General features: G+C 53.9%; 1 protein-coding gene across 1 annotated transcript in view; it reads right to left on the bottom strand.

The window, feature by feature from the left end:
- LOC137310120 (oxysterols receptor LXR-alpha-like) overlaps positions 1 to 20,218 on the bottom strand; it is a 331,404-nt gene that overhangs the window by 210,716 nt on the left and 100,470 nt on the right. Inside the window, exon 3 of the mRNA XM_067978090.1 lies at positions 944 to 1,156. Within this exon, the coding sequence (XP_067834191.1) occupies positions 944 to 1,156 (213 nt within the window). The remainder of the gene's footprint in view (positions 1 to 943; positions 1,157 to 20,218) is intronic.

Raw genomic sequence — 20,218 nt, 5'->3', positions numbered from 1 at the left:
TCTTTGTACAAGAAACACAAAAAGTTAACATGCAGGTACAGCAGGCAATTAGGAAGGGAAATGGCATGTTGGCCTTTATTGCAAGGGTGATGGAGTACAAGTTAAGGAAGTCTTACTACAATTGTACAGGGCTTTGGTGAGACCTCACCTGGAGTACTGTGTACAGTTTTGGTCTCCTTATCTAGGGAAGGATATACTTGCCTTGGGGGGGTGCAACGAAGGTTCACTAGATTAATTCCTGGGATGAGAGGGTTGTCCTATGTGGAGAGATTGAGTAGAATGGGCCTATACTCTCTGGAGTTTAGAAGAATGAGAGGTGATCTCATTGAATCATATAAGATTCCGTGAGGGCTTGACAGGGTAAATGCTGAGAGGATGTTTCCCCTGGTTGGAGAGTCTCGAACTAGGGGACATAGTCTCAGAATAAGGGGTCGGACATTTAAGACTGAGATGAAGAGGAATTTCTTCACTCAGAGGGTTGTGAATCTTTGGAATTCTCTACCCCAGAGGGCTGTGGATGCTGAGTCACTGAGTATATTCAAGGCTGAAATCGATAGATTTTTGGACTCTTGGGGAATCAAGGGATATGGGGATCAGGCAGGAAAGTGGAGTTGAGGTTGAAGATCAGCAATGATCTGATTGAATGGCGGAGCAGGCTCGAGGGGCCGAATGGCCTGCTCCTGCTCCTATTTCTTATGTTCTTATGTTCTTAAATCCACCCTCCCCATGTTACCCCTCTCCCCCTCTCCTCCCCGTGGTACCCTTCTCCCTAATCGCTCCCCTTATTAACTCTCCTCCTCATCCCTGCCCCTTGCTACCTCACTCCCCTCCTTCATAAAGCATTGTGAAGGCCTATCCCCTGCAGCTTGTTTGCAGTGTGCGGCTGTATGGTGAGTCGCGGACTGCGCAGTCCCCATGGACATCGAACAATCAGCTTCCTTACCCAGGCTGTGGTTGGTGGAAGGGGAGACCCCGGTCTCTATTTTCACACTTGTATTGCAGCAGCTGTGAGCCACTCGGTCCTGGGATCCTGCGGGACTGAGTGGACCATTTGCTTCCCTCTCGTAGCCTCTCGCTGCACAAATCCTGCTGTTGGGGAGATCCCTGCTCGATTCCAGCAGCGGGTTCGATATGTGCAGAAACACTCTGTTATCTCCTGCAAGGCACGAGGGTTGGCAAATGTTACTTTTGAAAAGAACCAGAGGGTTCTCACGCAGCGAGTTGTGAGGGTCTGGAACTCACTGCCTGAGAGGGCGGTGGAAGCAGATTCAACAATAACTTTCAAAAGGGAATCGGAGAAATACTTGAAGGGAAAAAATTTACGGGGCTATGGGGAAAGAGCAGGGGAGTGGGACTAATTGGAGAGCTCTTACAAAGAGCAGGCACAGGCACGACGGGCCGAACGGCCTCCTCCTGTGCTGTACGATTCTATCTTGCATTCATATATCCCATTTCTCAGCCCGATGAATTACTCTCGGAGTGCACTCACTGCCATGGCAACACAGGCAGCTTGTGTGAAATCAGCGTTTGCTTCACCCATGTCTCAACCCCAACCCAAGTGTTTATTCCATGACCAGATTTTCTGCTCAAGTCTCTGGAGTGGGGCTTAAGATCCGCGACCTTCGGACTTGGGGGCGGTACCACCGAGCCAAAGCTGACTGTGACTGTCGGCTGTAATGTTTGATCTATCACACACTCAGAAACATCCAATGACCACCGCAGCACGGAGCAACTTAGTGCAGTCAGACTGTGAACCATTTTGGTGGAGTGACAGATCGCAGTCTCAGCTTCCCGACCCCCCACCCCGCCAACAGCCCCCGCAGCCTCTCAGCCTCGGCGTCTGGGAATTCTCGGTGCGAGCTGAGGGAGTGCTGGGGCCTGGATCTGATCAGGGTGCCTGTCTCATTTACAGACAGGAACCCGACTCGTCAGCGGACTGACAGGGGCACTGTCGGCCCCCCTAGGCCGGAGTCCCTTAGTGCAGCTGAGTGGTACAGGAAGGCCCCCTGTCCCATCCCTCACATTCTCTGAGTTAGCTGATCTCAGGTAGGATGAGGGTGAGGGGGTGGGGGGCTACTATTAGCCTCAGTACTCCCAGGTTAGCAAGGGGGAAATCAGCCCAGCTTCCCATTGTTGATCACTAGCCTGTGACTCCCGCACCCCCCCCCCTGGAAAATTCCCCTGTGTGGGACAGTTTGTGAAGAAGGGATCGGGCTCGGTTGCGATGCCTCATGCAATCGAATAGCTTGCCAACACTTAGTGCCTGGGCTCAAGAGGTTCGAAGGGGTCTGTATCTACATTGTAGAGATGGGGGGTTGAGTTTTGAGTGGGGGAGACACATCACCTTCATATTATTGATGACTATAAGACAATGCAGCAAGGTCGTGAGTCCAGCACTCCCAGCAAGCTGGGAAAAGGGGTGAAAATAGGAATGAGAGGCAAATGGGAAATTACAGAATGAGGTGGGCAAGATGTGAGAGTGGGCAGAACATTGAGAGACGGAAATTAATACAGACAACTGGAAACTACTGGACACAGGAAGGACAAATGGCCATTACATCGACTCCATTAATGGGGTGAAACAGCAACTCAACACTCAACACATCCAATCAATGAAGAGCAACTCAACACATCCAATCAATGGAGAGCAACTCAACACTCAACACATCCAATCAATGAAGAGCAACTCAACACATCCAATCAATGGAGAGCAACTCAGCACTCAACACATCCAATCAATGAAGAGCAACTCAACACATCCAATCAATGGAGAGCAACTCAACACATCCAATCAATGAAGAGCATCTCATCACTCAACACATCCAATCAATGAAGAGCAACTCAACACATCCAATCAATGAAGAGCAACTCAACACATCCAATCAATGAAGAGCATCTCATCACTCAACACATCCAATCAATGAAGAGCAACTCAACACATCCAATCAATGGAGAGCAACTCAACACATCCAATCCACGGAGAGCAACTCAACACTCAACACATCCAATCAATGAAGAGCAACTCAACACATCCAATCAATGGAGAGCAAATCAACACTCAACACATCCAATCAATGGAGAGCAACTCAACACATCCAATCAATGGAGAGCAAATCAACACTCAACACATCCAATCAATGGAGAGCAACTCAACACATCCAATCAATGGAGAGCAACTCAACACATCCAATCCACGGAGAGCAACTCAACACTCAACACATCCAATCAATGAAGAGCAACTCAACACATCCAATCAATGGAGAGCAACTCAACACTCAACACATCCAATCAATGGAGAGCAGCAATCAAGCCAATAGGATGTTGAAGAATAGTCAAAACAGTAAGACACAAGTCAGAGTGAGTCCTGATCACACTGTACGGGGCTCTGGGGGGAATGGACCCTGAGCACTGGGTCTGGTCCTGATCAAACTGTACGGGGCTCTGGGGGGAATGGACCCTGAGCACTGGGTCTGGTCCTGATCAAACTGTACGGGGCTCTGGGGGGAACGGACCCTGAGCACTGGGTCTGGTCCTGATCACACTGTACGGGGCTCTGGGGGGAATGGACCCTGAGCACTGGGTCTGGTCCTGATCAAACTGTACGGGGCTCTGGGGGGAATGGACCCTGAGCACTGGGTCTGGTCCTGATCAAACTGTACGGGGCTCTGGGGGGAATGGACCCTGAGCACTGGGTCTGGTCCTGATCAAACTGTACGGGGACTCTGGGGGGAACGGACCCTGAGCACTGGGTCTGGTCCTGATCAAACTGTACGGGGGCTCTGGGGGGAATGGACCCTGAGCACTGGGTCTGGTCCTGGTTTCGAGACACAAGGGAGATATTCAACCACTGGAGGCGGTGCAGAGAAGAGCCAGGAGTCTGATCACCGGTATCAGGGGTCTGGTGATGAGGAAAGACTGGAGAGGTGATTTTCTCGAGGGATATGAGACAGTTAATGGAAAGGAAAAGGTAAATCAGGAATATTACATTAAATTAAGGAGTGGGAGCAGGAGAAGGGGACACAGGTTCAAATGAATGAAGGGTAATTGCTGAACTGATATCAGGAAAAACTCCCCCACACAGAGTGTGATCAACATCTGGAACTGACTCCCAGATACAGGAGTGGAAGGAAAAGCCCCAGAATCATTGAAGAAAGAATTGGATTTTTCAATGCGGGGGTGTTAGGATCTGTCTGGATGGATGAATTAAGATGGGCCGAACGGCCTTGCTTGTCTGGTATGATCCTGTGGTCTTGCGGTGAGGGGCTGCTCACACTGCAAATGCTGGCACTGTAATTAGGTATTGCCGGCCAGTCGGGTGTCTCCTGCAGCCTTACCCCAAGCTGACTGAGTGAGTGGCAGTCACAGAGCATTGCTGACACACAGGGCACTGGGCAAAAGGGGACCAGGCAACAGAGAGCAGGAACACAGCTGAGCAGCGAGAGGGCAATGCCTCACAGCCACAGCTCCAATCAACCCCTCCGGGGGCCGCAGGCCGACAGGAAATTCCCAGAGTGTGTCAGTGCCAGATTCAGGGGCTCGACAGACTGGGTCATCACACACATCTGTCTCCCCGTAGTGTTGGGGAGTTTAGGAATGTGGGGATTTGGAGGGAGGGAATAGCTGTGCTCGCTGACCTCCATTGACGATGCCTCCATTTTAAAGTTCACACCCTTGTGTTCAAATCCCCCCATGGCCTCGTCCCCTCCCTATCTCTGAAACCTCCTCCATCCCTGTGACCCTCCGAGATCTCTGTAACCTCCTCCATCCCTGTGACCCTCCGAGATCTCTGTAACCTCCTCCAGCCCTACAACCCTCCGAGATCTCTGTAACCTCCTCCAGCCCCACAACCCTCTGAGATCTCTGTAACCTCCTCCAGCCCTACAACCCTCCGAGATCTCTGTAACCTCCTCCAGCCCCACAACCCTCCGAGATCTCTGTAACCTCCTCCAGCCCCACAACCCTCCGAGATCTCTGTAACCTCCTCCAGCCCTACAACCCTCTGAGATCTCTGTAACCTCCTCCATCCCTGTGACCCTCCCGAGATCTCTGTAACCTCCTCCAGCCCTACAACCCTCCGAGATCTCTGCACTCCCCCAATTCTGGCCTCTTGTCCATCCCCGATTTTAATCACTCCACCATTGGCGGCCGTGCCTTCAGCTGCCGAGGCCCTGAGCTCTGGAATTCCCTCCCTAAACCTCTCCCTCTCTCTACCTCTCTCTCCTCCTTTAAGACGCTCCTTAAAACCTCCCTCTTTGACCAGGCTTTTGGTCACCTGTCCTAATATCTCCTTATGTGGCTCGGTGTTAAGTTTTGTTTGATAATCGCCCCTGGGAAGGGCCTTGGGACATTTTACTCCATTAAAGGCACGGTATAAACGGGAGCTTTTGATGTCCTTCATCCAGCTCCCCGTCTCATTCTAGACCCTGATTCAGGACCCTGAAGTCCAGGCAAAATCCCAGAAACAACCAAGAGCTCTCTGTTCGCAAAACTAAAACTCTGAAGGTCAGCTTTCACGTTTATTGATTCCCCAATTTTTGTCCCCTTCTCCCCGAAAGGTGCTGGATTGTGCTGGTAATGGTGGGATGGGAGGAGGGGGGTTTGTTGAGTCAGGTATACGGGTTCGATGGGACACAGCCAAGAGGCCACGGTCCCTGTGTGAGCCGAGACAGTGAGAATCAGTGGGCTATTTGACCATGGGGAGTATCACATCCAAGCCCAATCGTCTCTTCACCTGATTGCCACGTGCGCACTCACTCGTGCGCACACGTACACACACTCGTGCGCACACGTACACACACTCGTGCGCACATGTACACACACTCGTGCGCACACGCACACTCGTGCACACACACACACTCGTGCACACACAAACACACACTTGTGCACACACATAGACACAGTCATGCACACACGTACACACACTTGTGCACACAGGCATACATAGTTGTGCGCACGCATACATACACACTCGTGGACATGTGTACACATGTACATGCACGAGTGCACGTGTATACATACAATCATATGCACACACATGTCCACACACACACTTTCCAACAAATCACAACTCTTTTAGAGAAAATGATATTTGAGATTATGTATCTTGACGGATTAGTGACGGTCTGGTCCCCATGTATAGCAGTGAGAGCTGGGTGACCTCACCCAGACACCACCCTTACCCTGACCCTCCCGTCTGTCTACAGTCCTGTTTAACCTTCCCTGACCCTCCCGTCTGTCCACAGTCCTGTTTAACCTTCCCTGACCCTCCCGTCTGTCCACAGTCCTGTTTAACCTTACCCTACCCTCCCGTCTGTCCACATTCCTGTTTAACCTTCCCTGACCCTCCCGTCTGTCTACAGTCCTGTTTAACCTTCCCCTACCCTCCCGTCTGTCTACAGTCCTGTTTAACCTTCCCCTACCCTCCCGTCTGTCTACAGTCCTGTTTAACCTTCCCCGACCCTCCCGTCTGTCTACAGTCCTGTTTAACCTTCCCCTACCCTCCCGTCTGTCCACAGCCTGTTTAAACTTCCCTGACCCTCCCGTCTGTCTACAGTCCTGTTTAACCCGCCCTGACCCTCCCGTCTGTCCACAGTCCTGTTTAACCTTCCCTGACCCTCCCGTCTGTCCACAGTCCTGTTTAACCTTCCCTGACCCTCCCGTCTGTCCACAGTCCTGTTTAACCTTCCCTGACCCTCCCGTCTGTACACAGTCCTGTTTAACCTTCCCTGACCCTCCCATCTGTCCACAGTCCTGTTTAACCTTCCCTGACCCTCCAGTCTGTCCACAGTCCTGTTTAAACTTCCCTGACCCTCCCGTCTGTCCACAGTCCTGTTTAACCTTCCCTGACCCTCCCGTCTGTCCACAGTCCTGTTTAACCTTCCCCTACCCTCCCGACTGTCTACAGTCCTGTTTAACCTTCCCTGACCCTCCCGTCTGTCTACAGTCCTGTTTAACCTTCCCTGACCCTCCCGTCTGTCTACAGTCCTGTTTAACCCGCCCTGACCCTCCCGTCTGTCTACAGTCCTGTTTAACCTTCCCTGACCCTCCCGTCTGTCCACAGTCCTGTTTAACCTTCCCCTACCCTCCCGTCTGTCTACAGTCCTGTTTAACCTTCCCCTACCCTCCCGTCTGTCTACAGTCCTGTTTAACATTCCCCTACCCTCCCGTCTGTCCACAGCCTGTTTAAACTTCCCTGACCCTCCCGTCTGTCTACAGTCCTGTTTAACCCGCCCTGACCCTCCCGTCTGTCCACAGTCCTGTTTAACCTTCCCTGACCCTCTCGTCTGTCCACAGTCCTGTTTAACCTTCCCTGACCCTCCCGTCTGTCCACAGTCCTGTTTAACCTTCCCTGACCCTCCCGTCTGTCCACAGTCCTGTTAAACCTTCCCTGACCCTCCCGTCTGTCCACAGTCCTGTTTAACCTTCCCCTACCCTCCCGTCTGTCTACAGTCCTGTTTAACCTTCCCTGACCCTCCCGTCTGTCTACAGTCCTGTTTAACCTTCCCTGACCCTCCCGTCTGTCTACAGTCCTGTTTAACCTTCCCCTACCCTCCCGTCTGTCCACAGTCCTGTTTAACCTTCCCTGACCCTCCCGTCTGTCCACAGTCCTGTTTAACCTTCCCCTACCCTCCCGTCTGTCCACAGTCCTGTTTAACCTTCCCTGACCCTCCCGTCTGTCTACAGTCCTGTTTAACCTTCCCCTACCCTCCCGTCTGTCCACATTCCTGTTTAACCCTCCCTGACCCTCCCGTCTGTCCACAGTCCTGTTTAACCTTCCCTGACCCTCCCGTCTGTCCACAGTCCTGTTTAACCTTCCCTGACCCTCCCGTCTGTCCACAGTCCTGTTTAACCTTCCCCTACCCTCCCGTCTGTCCACAGTCCTGTTTAACCTTCCCTGACCCTCCCGTCTGTCCACAGTCCTGTTTAACCTTACCCTACCCTCCCGTCTGTCCACAGTCCTGTTTAACCTTCCCTGACCCTCCCGTCTGTCTACAGTCCTGTTTAAACTTCCCTGACCCTCCCGTCTGTCCACAGTCCTGTTTAACCTTCCCCTGACCCTCCCGTCTGTCCACAGTCCTGTTTAACCTTCCCCTGACGCTCCCGTCTGTCCACAGTCCTGTTTAACCTTCCCTGACCCTCCCGTCTGTCTACAGTCCTGTTTAACCTTCCCCTACCCTCCCGTCTGTCCACAGTCCTGTTTAACCTTCCCTGACCCTCCCGTCTGTCCACATTGCTGTTTAACCTTACCCTACCCTCCCGTCTGTCCACAGTCCTGTTTAACCTTCCCTGACCCTCCCGTCTGTCCACAGTCCTGTTTAACCTTCCCTGACCCTCCCGTCTGTCCACAGTCCTGTTTAACCTTCCCTGACCCTCCCGTCTGTCCACAATCCTGTTTAACCTTCCCTGACCCCCCCGTCTGTCCACAGTCCTGTTTAACCTTCCCTGACCCTCCCGTCTGTCCACAGTCCTGTTTAACCTTCCCTGACCCTCCCGTCTGTCCACAGTCCTGTTTAACCTTCCCCTACCCTCCCGTCTGTCCACATTCCTGTTTAACCTTCCCTGACCCTCCCGTCTGTCCACATTCCTGTTTAACCTTCCCTGACCCTCCCCTCTGTCCACAGTCCTGTTTAACCCGCCCTGACCCTCCCGTCTGTCTACAGTCCTGTTTAACCTTCCCTGACCCTCCCGTCTGTCCACATTCCTGTTTAACCTTCCCTGACCCTCCCGTCTGTCCACAGTCCTGTTTAACCCGCCCTGACCCTCCCGTCTGTCTACAGTCCTGTTTAACCTTCCCTGACCCTCCCGTCTGTCTACAGTCCTGTTTAACCTTCCCTGACCCTCCCGTCTGTCCACATTCCTGTTTAACCTTCCCCTACCCTCCCGTCTGTCCACAGTCCTGTTTAACCTTCCCTGACCCTCCCGTCTGTCCACAGTCCTGTTTAACCCGCCCTGACCCTCCCGTCTGTCTACAGTACTGTTTAACCTTCCCTGACCCTCCCGTCTGTCCACAGTCCTGTTTAACCTTCCCTGACCCCCCCGTCTGTCTACAGTCCTGTTTAACCTTCCCTGACCCTCCCGTCTGTCTACAGTCCTGTTTAACCTTCCCCTACCCTCCCGTCTGTCCACAGTCTTGTTTAACCTTCCCTGACCCTCCCGTCTGTCCACAGTCCTGTTTAACCTTCCCCTACCCTCCCGTCTGTCCACAGTCCTGTTTAACCTTCCCCTACCCTCCCGACTGTCCACAGTCCTGTTTAACCTTCCCTGACCCTCCGGTCTGTCTACAGTCCTGTTTAACCTTCCCTGACCCTCCCGTCTGTCTACAGTCCTGTTTAACCCGCCCTGACCCTCCCGTCTGTCCACAGTCCTGTTTAACCTTCCCCTACCCTCCCGTCTGTCTACAGTCCTGTTTAACCTTCCCTGACCCTCCCGTCTGTCTACAGTCCTGTTTAACCTTCCCCTACCCTCCCGTCTGTCTACAGTCCTGTTTAACCTTCCCCTACCCTCCCGTCTGTCTACAGTCCTGTTTAACATTCCCCTACCCTCCCGTCTGTCCACAGCCTGTTTAAACTTCCCTGACCCTCCTGTCTGTCTACAGTCCTGTTTAACCCGCCCTGACCCTCCCGTCTGTCCACAGTCCTGTTTAACCTTCCCTGACCCTCCCGTCTGTCCACAGTCCTGTTTAACCTTCCCTGACCCTCCCGTCTGTCCACAGTCCTGTTTAACCTTCCCTGACCCTCCCGTCTGTCCACAGTCCTGTTTAACCTTCCCTGACCCTCCCGTCTGTCCACAGTCCTGTTTAACCTTCCCCTACCCTCCCGTCTGTCTACAGTCCTGTTTAACCTTCCCTGACCCTCCCGTCTGTCTACAGTCCTGTTTAACCTTCCCTGACCCTCCCGTCTGTCTACAGTCCTGTTTAACCTTCCCCTACCCTCCCGTCTGTCTACAGTCCTGTTTAACCTTCCCTGACCCTCCCGTCTGTCTACAGTCCTGTTTAACCCGCCCTGACCCTCCCGTCTGTCCACAGTCCTGTTTAACCTTCCCTGACCCTCCCGTCTGTCCACAGTCCTGTTTAACCTTCCCCTACCCTCCCGTCTGTCCACATTCCTGTTTAACCCTCCCTGACCCTCCCGTCTGTCCACAGTCCTGTTTAACCTTCCCTGACCCTCCCGTCTGTCCACAGTCCTGTTTAACCTTCCCTGACCCTCCCGTCTGTCCACAGTCCTGTTTAACCTTCCCTGACCCTCCCGTCTGTCCACAGTCCTGTTTAACCTTCCCCGACCCTCCCGTCTGTCCACAGTCCTGTTTAACCTTCCCCTACCCTCCCGTCTGTCCACAGTCCTGTTTAACCTTCCCTGACCCTCCCGTCTGTCCACAGTCCTGTTTAACCTTACCCTACCCTCCCGTCTGTCCACAGTCCTGTTTAACCTTCCCTGACCCTCCCGTCTGTCTACAGTCCTGTTTAACCTTCCCTGACCCTCCCGTCTGTCCACAGTCCTGTTTAACCTTCCCCTGACCCTCCCGTCTGTCCACAGTCCTGTTTAACCTTCCCCTGACCCTCCCGTCTGTCCACAGTCCTGTTTAACCTTCCCTGACCCTCCCGTCTGTCTACAGTCCTGTTTAACCTTCCCCTACCCTCCCGTCTGTCCACAGTCCTGTTTAACCTTCCCTGACCCTCCCGTCTGTCCACATTCCTGTTTAACCTTCCCCTACCCTCCCGTCTGTCCACAGTCCTGTTTAACCTTCCCTGACCCTCCCGTCTGTCCACAGCCCTGTTTAACCTTCCCTGACCCTCCCGTCTGTCCACAGTCCTGTTTAACCTTCCCTGACCCTCCCGTCTGTCCACAATCCCGTTTAACCTTCCCTGACCCCCCCGTCTGTCCACATTCCTGTTTAACCTTCCCCTACCCTCCCGTCTGTCTACAGTCCTGTTTAACCTTCCCTGACCCTCCCGTCTGTCCACAGTCCTGTTTAACCTTCCCCTACCCTCCCGTCTGTCCACATTCCTGTTTAACCTTCCCTGACCCTCCCGTCTGTCCACATTCCTGTTTAACCTTCCCTGACCCTCCCGTCTGTCTACAGTCCTGTTTAACCTTCCCTGACCCTCCCGTCTGTCCACAGTCCTGTTTAACCTTCCCTGACCCTCCCGTCTGTCCACAGTCCTGTTTAACCTTCCCTGACCCTCCCGTCTGTCCACATTCCTGTTTAACCTTCCCTGACCCTCCCGTCTGTCCACAGTCCTGTTTAACCTTTCCCTACCCTCCCGTCTGTCCACATTCCTGTTTAACCTTTCCCTACCCTCCCGTCTGTCCACATTCCTGTTTAACCTTCCCTGACCCTCCCGTCTGTGCACATTCCTGTTTAACCTTCCCCTACCCACCCGTCTGTCCACAGTCCTGTTTAACCTTCCCTGACCCTCCCGTCTGTCCACATTCCTGTTTAACCTTCCCTGACCCTCCCGTCTGTCCACAGTCCTGTTTAACCTTCCCTGACCCTCCCGTCTGTCCACAGTCCTGTTTAACCTTCCCTGACCCTCCCGTCTGTCCACATTCCTGTTTAACCTTTCCCTACCCTCCCGTCTGTCCACATTCCTGTTTAACCTTCCCTGACCCTCCCGTCTGTCCACATTCCTGTTTAACCTTCCCTGACCCTCCCGTCTGTCCACATTCCTGTTTAACCTTACCCTACCCTCCCGTCTGTCCACAGTCCTGTTTAACCTTCCCCTACCCTCCCGTCTGTCCACAGTCCTGTTTAACCTTCCCTGACCCTCCCGTCTGTCCACAGTCCTGTTTAACCTTCCCTGACCCTCCCGTCTGTCCACATTCCTGTTTAACCTTCCCTGACCCTCCCGTCTGTCCACATTCCTGTTTAACCTTCCCTGACCCTCCCGTCTGTCCACATTCCTGTTTAACCTTCCCCTACCCTCCCGTCTGTCCACATTGCTGTTTAACCTTCCCTGACCCTCCCGTCTGTCCACATTCCTGTTTAACCTTCCCTGACCCTCCCGTCTGTCCACATTCCTGTTTAACCTTCCCTGACCCTCCCGTCTGTCCACATTCCTGTTTAACCTTCCCTGACCCTCCCGTCTGTCCACAGTCCTGTTTAACCTTCCCTGACCCTCCCGTCTGTCCACAGTCCTGTTTAACCTTCCCTGACCCTCCCGTCTGTCCACATTCCTGTTTAACCTTCCCTGACCCTCCCGTCTGTCCACATTCCTGTTTAACCTTCCCCTACCCTCCCGTCTGTCCACAGTCCTGTTTAACCTTCCCTGACCCTCCCGTCTGTCCACATTCCTGTTTAACCTTCCCTGACCCTCCCGTCTGTCCACATTCCTGTTTAACCTTCCCTGACCCTCCCGTCGGTCCACATTCCTGTTTAACCTTCCCTGACCCCCCCGTCTGTCCACAGTCCTGTTTAACCTTCCCTGACCCTCCCGTCTGTCCACAGTCCTGTTTAACCTTCCCTGACCCCCCCGTCTGTCCACAGTCCTGTTTAACCTTCCCTGACCCACCCGTCTGTCCACATTCCTGTTTAACCTTCCCTGACCCTCCCGTCTGTCCACAGTCCTGTTTAACCTTCCCTGACCCCCCCGTCTGTCCACATTCCTGTTTAACCTTCCCCTACCCTCCCGTCTGTCTACAGTCCTGTTTAACTTTCCCTGACCCTCCCGTCTGTCTACAGTCCTGTTTAACCTTCCCTGACCCTCCCGTCTGTCCACATTCCTGTTTAACCTTCCCCTACCCTCCCGTCTGTCCACAGTCCTGTTTAACCTTCCCTGACCCTCCCGTCTGTCCACATTCCTGTTTAACCTTCCCTGACCCTCCCGTCTGTCCACATTCCTGTTTAACCTTCCCTGACCCTCCCGTCTGTCCACAGTCCTGTTTAACCTTCCCTGACCCTCCCGTCTGTCCACAGTCCTGTTTAACCTTCCCCTACCCTCCCGTCTGTCCACAGTCCTGTTTAACCTTCCCTGACCCTCCCGTCTGTCTACAGTCCTGTTTAACCTTCCCTGACCCTCCCGTCTGTCCACATTCCTGTTTAACCTTCCCTGACCCTCCCGTCTGTCCACAGCCCTGTTTAACCTTCCCTGACCCTCCCGTCTGTCCACAGTCCTGTTTAACCTTCCCTGACCCTCCCGTCTGTCTACAGTCCTGTTTAACCTTCCCTGACCCTCCCGTCTGTCCACAGTCCTGTTTAACCTTCCCTGACCCTCCCGTCTGTCTACAGTCCTGTTTAACCTTCCCTGACCCTCCCGTCTGTCCACAGTCCTGTTTAACCATCCCTGACCCTCCCGTCTGTCTACAGTCCTGTTTAACCTTCCCTGACCCTCCCGTCTGTCCACAGTCCTGTTTAACCTTCCCTGACCCTCCCGTCTGTCTACAGTCCTGTTTAACCTTCCCTGACCCTCCCGTCTGTCCACATTCCTGTTTAACCTTCCCTGACCCTCCCGTCTGTTCACATTCCTGTTTAACCTTCCCTGACCCTCCCGTCTGTCCACATTCCTGTTTAACCTTCCCTGACCCTCCCGTCTGTCCACAGTCCTGTTTAACCTTCCCTGACCCTCCCGTCTGTCCACAGTCCTGTTTAACCTTCCCCTACCCTCCCGTCTGTCCACAGTCCTGTTTAACCTTCCCTGACCCTCCCGTCTGTCTACAGTCCTGTTTAACCTTCCCTGACCCTCCCGTCTGTCCACATTCCTGTTTAACCTTCCCCTACCCTCCCGTCTGTCCACAGCCCTGTTTAACCTTCCCTGACCCTCCCGTCTGTCCACAGTCCTGTTTAACCCGCCCTGACCCTCCCGTCTGTCTACAGTCCTGTTTAACCTTCCCTGACCCTCCCGTCTGTCCACAGTCCTGTTTAACCTTCCCTGACCCTCCCGTCTGTCCACAGTCCTGTTTAACCTTCCCTGACCCTCCCGTCTGTCCACATTCCTGTTTAACCTTCCCTGACCCTCCCGTCTGTCCACAGTCCTGTTTAACCTTTCCCTACCCTCCCGTCTGTCCACATTCCTGTTTAACCTTTCCCTACCCTCCCGTCTGTCCACATTCCTGTTTAACCTTCCCTGACCCTCCCGTCTGTGCACATTCCTGTTTAACCTTCCCCTACCCACCCGTCTGTCCACAGTCCTGTTTAACCTTCCCTGACCCTCCCGTCTGTCCACATTCCTGTTTAACCTTCCCTGACCCTCCCGTCTGTCCACAGTCCTGTTTAACCTTCCCTGACCCTCCCGTCTGTCCACAGTCCTGTTTAACCTTCCCTGACCCTCCCGTCTGTCCACATTCCTGTTTAACCTTTCCCTACCCTCCCGTCTGTCCACATTCCTGTTTAACCTTCCCTGACCCTCCCGTCTGTCCACATTCCTGTTTAACCTTCCCTGACCCTCCCGTCTGTCCACATTCCTGTTTAACCTTACCCTACCCTCCCGTCTGTCCACAGTCCTGTTTAACCTTCCCCTACCCTCCCGTCTGTCCACAGTCCTGTTTAACCTTCCCTGACCCTCCCGTCTGTCCACAGTCCTGTTTAACCTTCCCTGACCCTCCCGTCTGTCCACATTCCTGTTTAACCTTCCCCTACCCTCCCGTCTGTCCACAGTCCTGTTTAACCTTCCCTGACCCTCCCGTCTGTCCACAGCCCTGTTTAACCTTCCCTGACCCTCCCGTCTGTCCACAGTCCTGTTTAACCTTCCCTGACCCTCCCGTCTGTCCACAATCCCGTTTAACCTTCCCTGACCCCCCCGTCTGTCCACATTCCTGTTTAACCTTCCCCTACCCTCCCGTCTGTCTACAGTCCTGTTTAACCTTCCCTGACCCTCCCGTCTGTCCACAGTCCTGTTTAACCTTCCCCTACCCTCCCGTCTGTCCACATTCCTGTTTAACCTTCCCTGACCCTCCCGTCTGTCCACATTCCTGTTTAACCTTCCCTGACCCTCCCCTCTGTCCACAGTCCTGTTTAACCCGCCCTGACCCTCCCGTCTGTCTACAGTCCTGTTTAACCTTCCCTGACCCTCCCGTCTGTCCACATTCCTGTTTAACCTTCCCTGACCCTCCCGTCTGTCCACAGTCCTGTTTAACCCGCCCTGACCCTCCCGTCTGTCTACAGTCCTGTTTAACCTTCCCTGACCCTCCCGTCTGTCCACAGTCCTGTTTAACCTTCCCTGACCCTCCCGTCTGTCCACAGTCCTGTTTAACCTTCCCTGACCCTCCCGTCTGTCCACATTCCTGTTTAACCTTCCCTGACCCTCCCGTCTGTCCACAGTCCTGTTTAACCTTTCCCTACCCTCCCGTCTGTCCACATTCCTGTTTAACCTTTCCCTACCCTCCCGTCTGTCCACATTCCTGTTTAACCTTCCCTGACCCTCCCGTCTGTGCACATTCCTGTTTAACCTTCCCCTACCCACCCGTCTGTCCACAGTCCTGTTTAACCTTCCCTGACCCTCCCGTCTGTCCACATTCCTGTTTAACCTTCCCTGACCCTCCCGTCTGTCCACAGTCCTGTTTAACCTTCCCTGACCCTCCCGTCTGTCCACAGTCCTGTTTAACCTTCCCTGACCCTCCCGTCTGTCCACATTCCTGTTTAACCTTTCCCTACCCTCCCGTCTGTCCACATTCCTGTTTAACCTTCCCTGACCCTCCCGTCTGTCCACATTCCTGTTTAACCTTCCCTGACCCTCCCGTCTGTCCACATTCCTGTTTAACCTTACCCTACCCTCCCGTCTGTCCACAGTCCTGTTTAACCTTCCCCTACCCTCCCGTCTGTCCACAGTCCTGTTTAACCTTCCCTGACCCTCCCGTCTGTCCACAGTCCTGTTTAACCTTCCCTGACCCTCCCGTCTGTCCACATTCCTGTTTAACCTTCCCTGACCCTCCCGTCTGTCCACATTCCTGTTTAACCTTCCCTGACCCTCCCGTCTGTCCACATTCCTGTTTAACCTTCCCCTACCCTCCCGTCTGTCCACATTGCTGTTTAACCTTCCCTGACCCTCCCGTCTGTCCACATTCCTGTTTAACCTTCCCTGACCCTCCCGTCTGTCCACATTCCTGTTTAACCTTCCCTGACCCTCCCGTCTGTCCACATTCCTGTTTAACCTTCCCTGACCCTCCCGTCTGTCCACAGTCCTGTTTAACCTTCCCCTACCCTCCCGTCTGTCCACAGTCCTGTTTAACCTTCCCTGACCCTCCCGTCTGTCCACATTCCTGTTTAACCTTCCCTGACCCTCCCGTCTGTCCACATTCCTGTTTAACCTTCCCCTACCCTCCCGTCTGTCCACAGTCCTGTTTAACCTTCCCTGACCCTCCCGTCTGTCCACATTCCTGTTTAACCTTCCCTGACCCTCCCGTCTGTCCACATTCCTGTTTAACCTTCCCTGACCCTCCCGTCGGTCCACATTCCTGTTTAACCTTCCCTGACCCCCCCGTCTGTCCACAGTCCTGTTTAACCTTCCCTGACCCTCCCATCTGTCCACAGTCCTGTTTAACCTTCCCTGACCCCCCCGTCTGTCCACAGTCCTGTTTAACCTTCCCTGACCCACCCGTCTGTCCACATTCCTGTTTAACCTTCCCTGACCCTCCCGTCTGTCCACAGTCCTGTTTAACCTTCCCTGACCCCCCCGTCTGTCCACATTCCTGTTTAACCTTCCCCTACCCTCCCGTCTGTCTACAGTCCTGTTTAACTTTCCCTGACCCTCCCGTCTGTCTACAGTCCTGTTTAACCTTCCCTGACCCTCCCGTCTGTCCACATTCCTGTTTAACCTTCCCCTACCCTCCCGTCTGTCCACAGTCCTGTTTAACCTTCCCTGACCCTCCCGTCTGTCCACATTCCTGTTTAACCTTCCCTGACCCTCCCGTCTGTCCACATTCCTGTTTAACCTTCCCTGACCCTCCCGTCTGTCCACAGTCCTGTTTAACCTTCCCTGACCCTCCCGTCTGTCCACAGTCCTGTTTAACCTTCCCCTACCCTCCCGTCTGTCCACAGTCCTGTTTAACCTTCCCTGACCCTCCCGTCTGTCTACAGTCCTGTTTAACCTTCCCTGACCCTCCCGTCTGTCCACATTCCTGTTTAACCTTCCCTGACCCTCCCGTCTGTCCACAGCCCTGTTTAACCTTCCCTGACCCTCCCGTCTGTCCACAGTCCTGTTTAACCTTCCCTGACCCTCCCGTCTGTCTACAGTCCTGTTTAACCTTCCCTGACCCTCCCGTCTGTCCACAGTCCTGTTTAACCTTCCCTGACCCTCCCGTCTGTCTACAGTCCTGTTTAACCTTCCCTGACCCTCCCGTCTGTCCACAGTCCTGTTTAACCTTCCCTGACCCTCCCGTCTGTCTACAGTCCTGTTTAACCTTCCCTGACCCTCCCGTCTGTCCACAGTCCTGTTTAACCTTCCCTGACCCTCCCGTCTGTCTACAGTCCTGTTTAACCTTCCCTGACCCTCCCGTCTGTCCACATTCCTGTTTAACCTTCCCTGACCCTCCCGTCTGTCCACATTCCTGTTTAACCTTCCCTGACCCTCCCGTCTGTCCACATTCCTGTTTAACCTTCCCTGACCCTCCCGTCTGTCCACAGTCCTGTTTAACCTTCCCTGACCCTCCCGTCTGTCCACAGTCCTGTTTAACCTTCCCCTACCCTCCCGTCTGTCCACAGTCCTGTTTAACCTTCCCTGACCCTCCCGTCTGTCTACAGTCCTGTTTAACCTTCCCTGACCCTCCCGTCTGTCCACATTCCTGTTTAACCTTCCCCTACCCTCCCGTCTGTCCACAGCCCTGTTTAACCTTCCCTGACCCTCCCGTCTGTCCACAGTCCTGTTTAACCCGCCCTGACCCTCCCGTCTGTCTACAGTCCTGTTTAACCTTCCCTGACCCTCCCGTCTGTCCACAGTCCTGTTTAACCTTCCCTGACCCTCCCGTCTGTCCACAGTCCTGTTTAACCTTCCCTGACCCTCCCGTCTGTCCACATTCCTGTTTAACCTTCCCTGACCCTCCCGTCTGTCCACAGTCCTGTTTAACCTTTCCCTACCCTCCCGTCTGTCCACATTCCTGTTTAACCTTTCCCTACCCTCCCGTCTGTCCACATTCCTGTTTAACCTTCCCTGACCCTCCCGTCTGTGCACATTCCTGTTTAACCTTCCCCTACCCACCCGTCTGTCCACAGTCCTGTTTAACCTTCCCTGACCCTCCCGTCTGTCCACATTCCTGTTTAACCTTCCCTGACCCTCCCGTCTGTCCACAGTCCTGTTTAACCTTCCCTGACCCTCCCGTCTGTCCACAGTCCTGTTTAACCTTCCCTGACCCTCCCGTCTGTCCACATTCCTGTTTAACCTTTCCCTACCCTCCCGTCTGTCCACATTCCTGTTTAACCTTCCCTGACCCTCCCGTCTGTCCACATTCCTGTTTAACCTTCCCTGACCCTCCCGTCTGTCCACATTCCTGTTTAACCTTACCCTACCCTCCCGTCTGTCCACAGTCCTGTTTAACCTTCCCCTACCCTCCCGTCTGTCCACAGTCCTGTTTAACCTTCCCTGACCCTCCCGTCTGTCCACAGTCCTGTTTAACCTTCCCTGACCCTCCCGTCTGTCCACATTCCTGTTTAACCTTCCCTGACCCTCCCGTCTGTCCACATTCCTGTTTAACCTTCCCTGACCCTCCCGTCTGTCCACATTCCTGTTTAACCTTCCCCTACCCTCCCGTCTGTCCACATTGCTGTTTAACCTTCCCTGACCCTCCCGTCTGTCCACATTCCTGTTTAACCTTCCCTGACCCTCCCGTCTGTCCACATTCCTGTTTAACCTTCCCTGACCCTCCCGTCTGTCCACATTCCTGTTTAACCTTCCCTGACCCTCCCGTCTGTCCACAGTCCTGTTTAACCTTCCCCTACCCTCCCGTCTGTCCACAGTCCTGTTTAACCTTCCCTGACCCTCCCGTCTGTCCACATTCCTGTTTAACCTTCCCTGACCCTCCCGTCTGTCCACATTCCTGTTTAACCTTCCCCTACCCTCCCGTCTGTCCACAGTCCTGTTTAACCTTCCCTGACCCTCCCGTCTGTCCACATTCCTGTTTAACCTTCCCTGACCCTCCCGTCTGTCCACATTCCTGTTTAACCTTCCCTGACCCTCCCGTCGGTCCACATTCCTGTTTAACCTTCCCTGACCCCCCCGTCTGTCCACAGTCCTGTTTAACCTTCCCTGACCCTCCCGTCTGTCCACAGTCCTGTTTAACCTTCCCTGACCCCCCCGTCTGTCCACAGTCCTGTTTAACCTTCCCTGACCCACCCGTCTGTCCACATTCCTGTTTAACCTTCCCTGACCCTCCCGTCTGTCCACAGTCCTGTTTAACCTTCCCTGACCCCCCCGTCTGTCCACATTCCTGTTTAACCTTCCCCTACCCTCCCGTCTGTCTACAGTCCTGTTTAACTTTCCCTGACCCTCCCGTCTGTCTACAGTCCTGTTTAACCTTCCCTGACCCTCCCGTCTGTCCACATTCCTGTTTAACCTTCCCCTACCCTCCCGTCTGTCCACAGTCCTGTTTAACCTTCCCTGACCCTCCCGTCTGTCCACATTCCTGTTTAACCTTCCCTGACCCTCCCGTCTGTCCACATTCCTGTTTAACCTTCCCTGACCCTCCCGTCTGTCCACAGTCCTGTTTAACCTTCCCTGACCCTCCCGTCTGTCCACAGTCCTGTTTAACCTTCCCCTACCCTCCCGTCTGTCCACAGTCCTGTTTAACCTTCCCTGACCCTCCCGTCTGTCTACAGTCCTGTTTAACCTTCCCTGACCCTCCCGTCTGTCCACATTCCTGTTTAACCTTCCCTGACCCTCCCGTCTGTCCACAGCCCTGTTTAACCTTCCCTGACCCTCCCGTCTGTCCACAGTCCTGTTTAACCTTCCCTGACCCTCCCGTCTGTCTACAGTCCTGTTTAACCTTCCCTGACCCTCCCGTCTGTCCACAGTCCTGTTTAACCTTCCCTGACCCTCCCGTCTGTCTACAGTCCTGTTTAACCTTCCCTGACCCTCCCGTCTGTCCACATTCCTGTTTAACCTTTCCCTACCCTCCCGTCTGTCCACATTCCTGTTTAACCTTCCCTGACCCTCCCGTCTGTGCACATTCCTGTTTAACCTTCCCCTACCCACCCGTCTGTCCACAGTCCTGTTTAACCTTCCCTGACCCTCCCGTCTGTCCACATTCCTGTTTAACCTTCCCTGACCCTCCCGTCTGTCCACAGTCCTGTTTAACCT

This window comes from Heptranchias perlo, unplaced genomic scaffold (genome assembly GCF_035084215.1).
Source record: "Heptranchias perlo isolate sHepPer1 unplaced genomic scaffold, sHepPer1.hap1 HAP1_SCAFFOLD_221, whole genome shotgun sequence".
NCBI lineage: Eukaryota > Metazoa > Chordata > Chondrichthyes > Hexanchiformes > Hexanchidae > Heptranchias > Heptranchias perlo.
The sequence above is the reverse complement of the archived record's forward strand: the minus strand, read 5'-3'. Positions and strand labels throughout refer to the sequence as shown.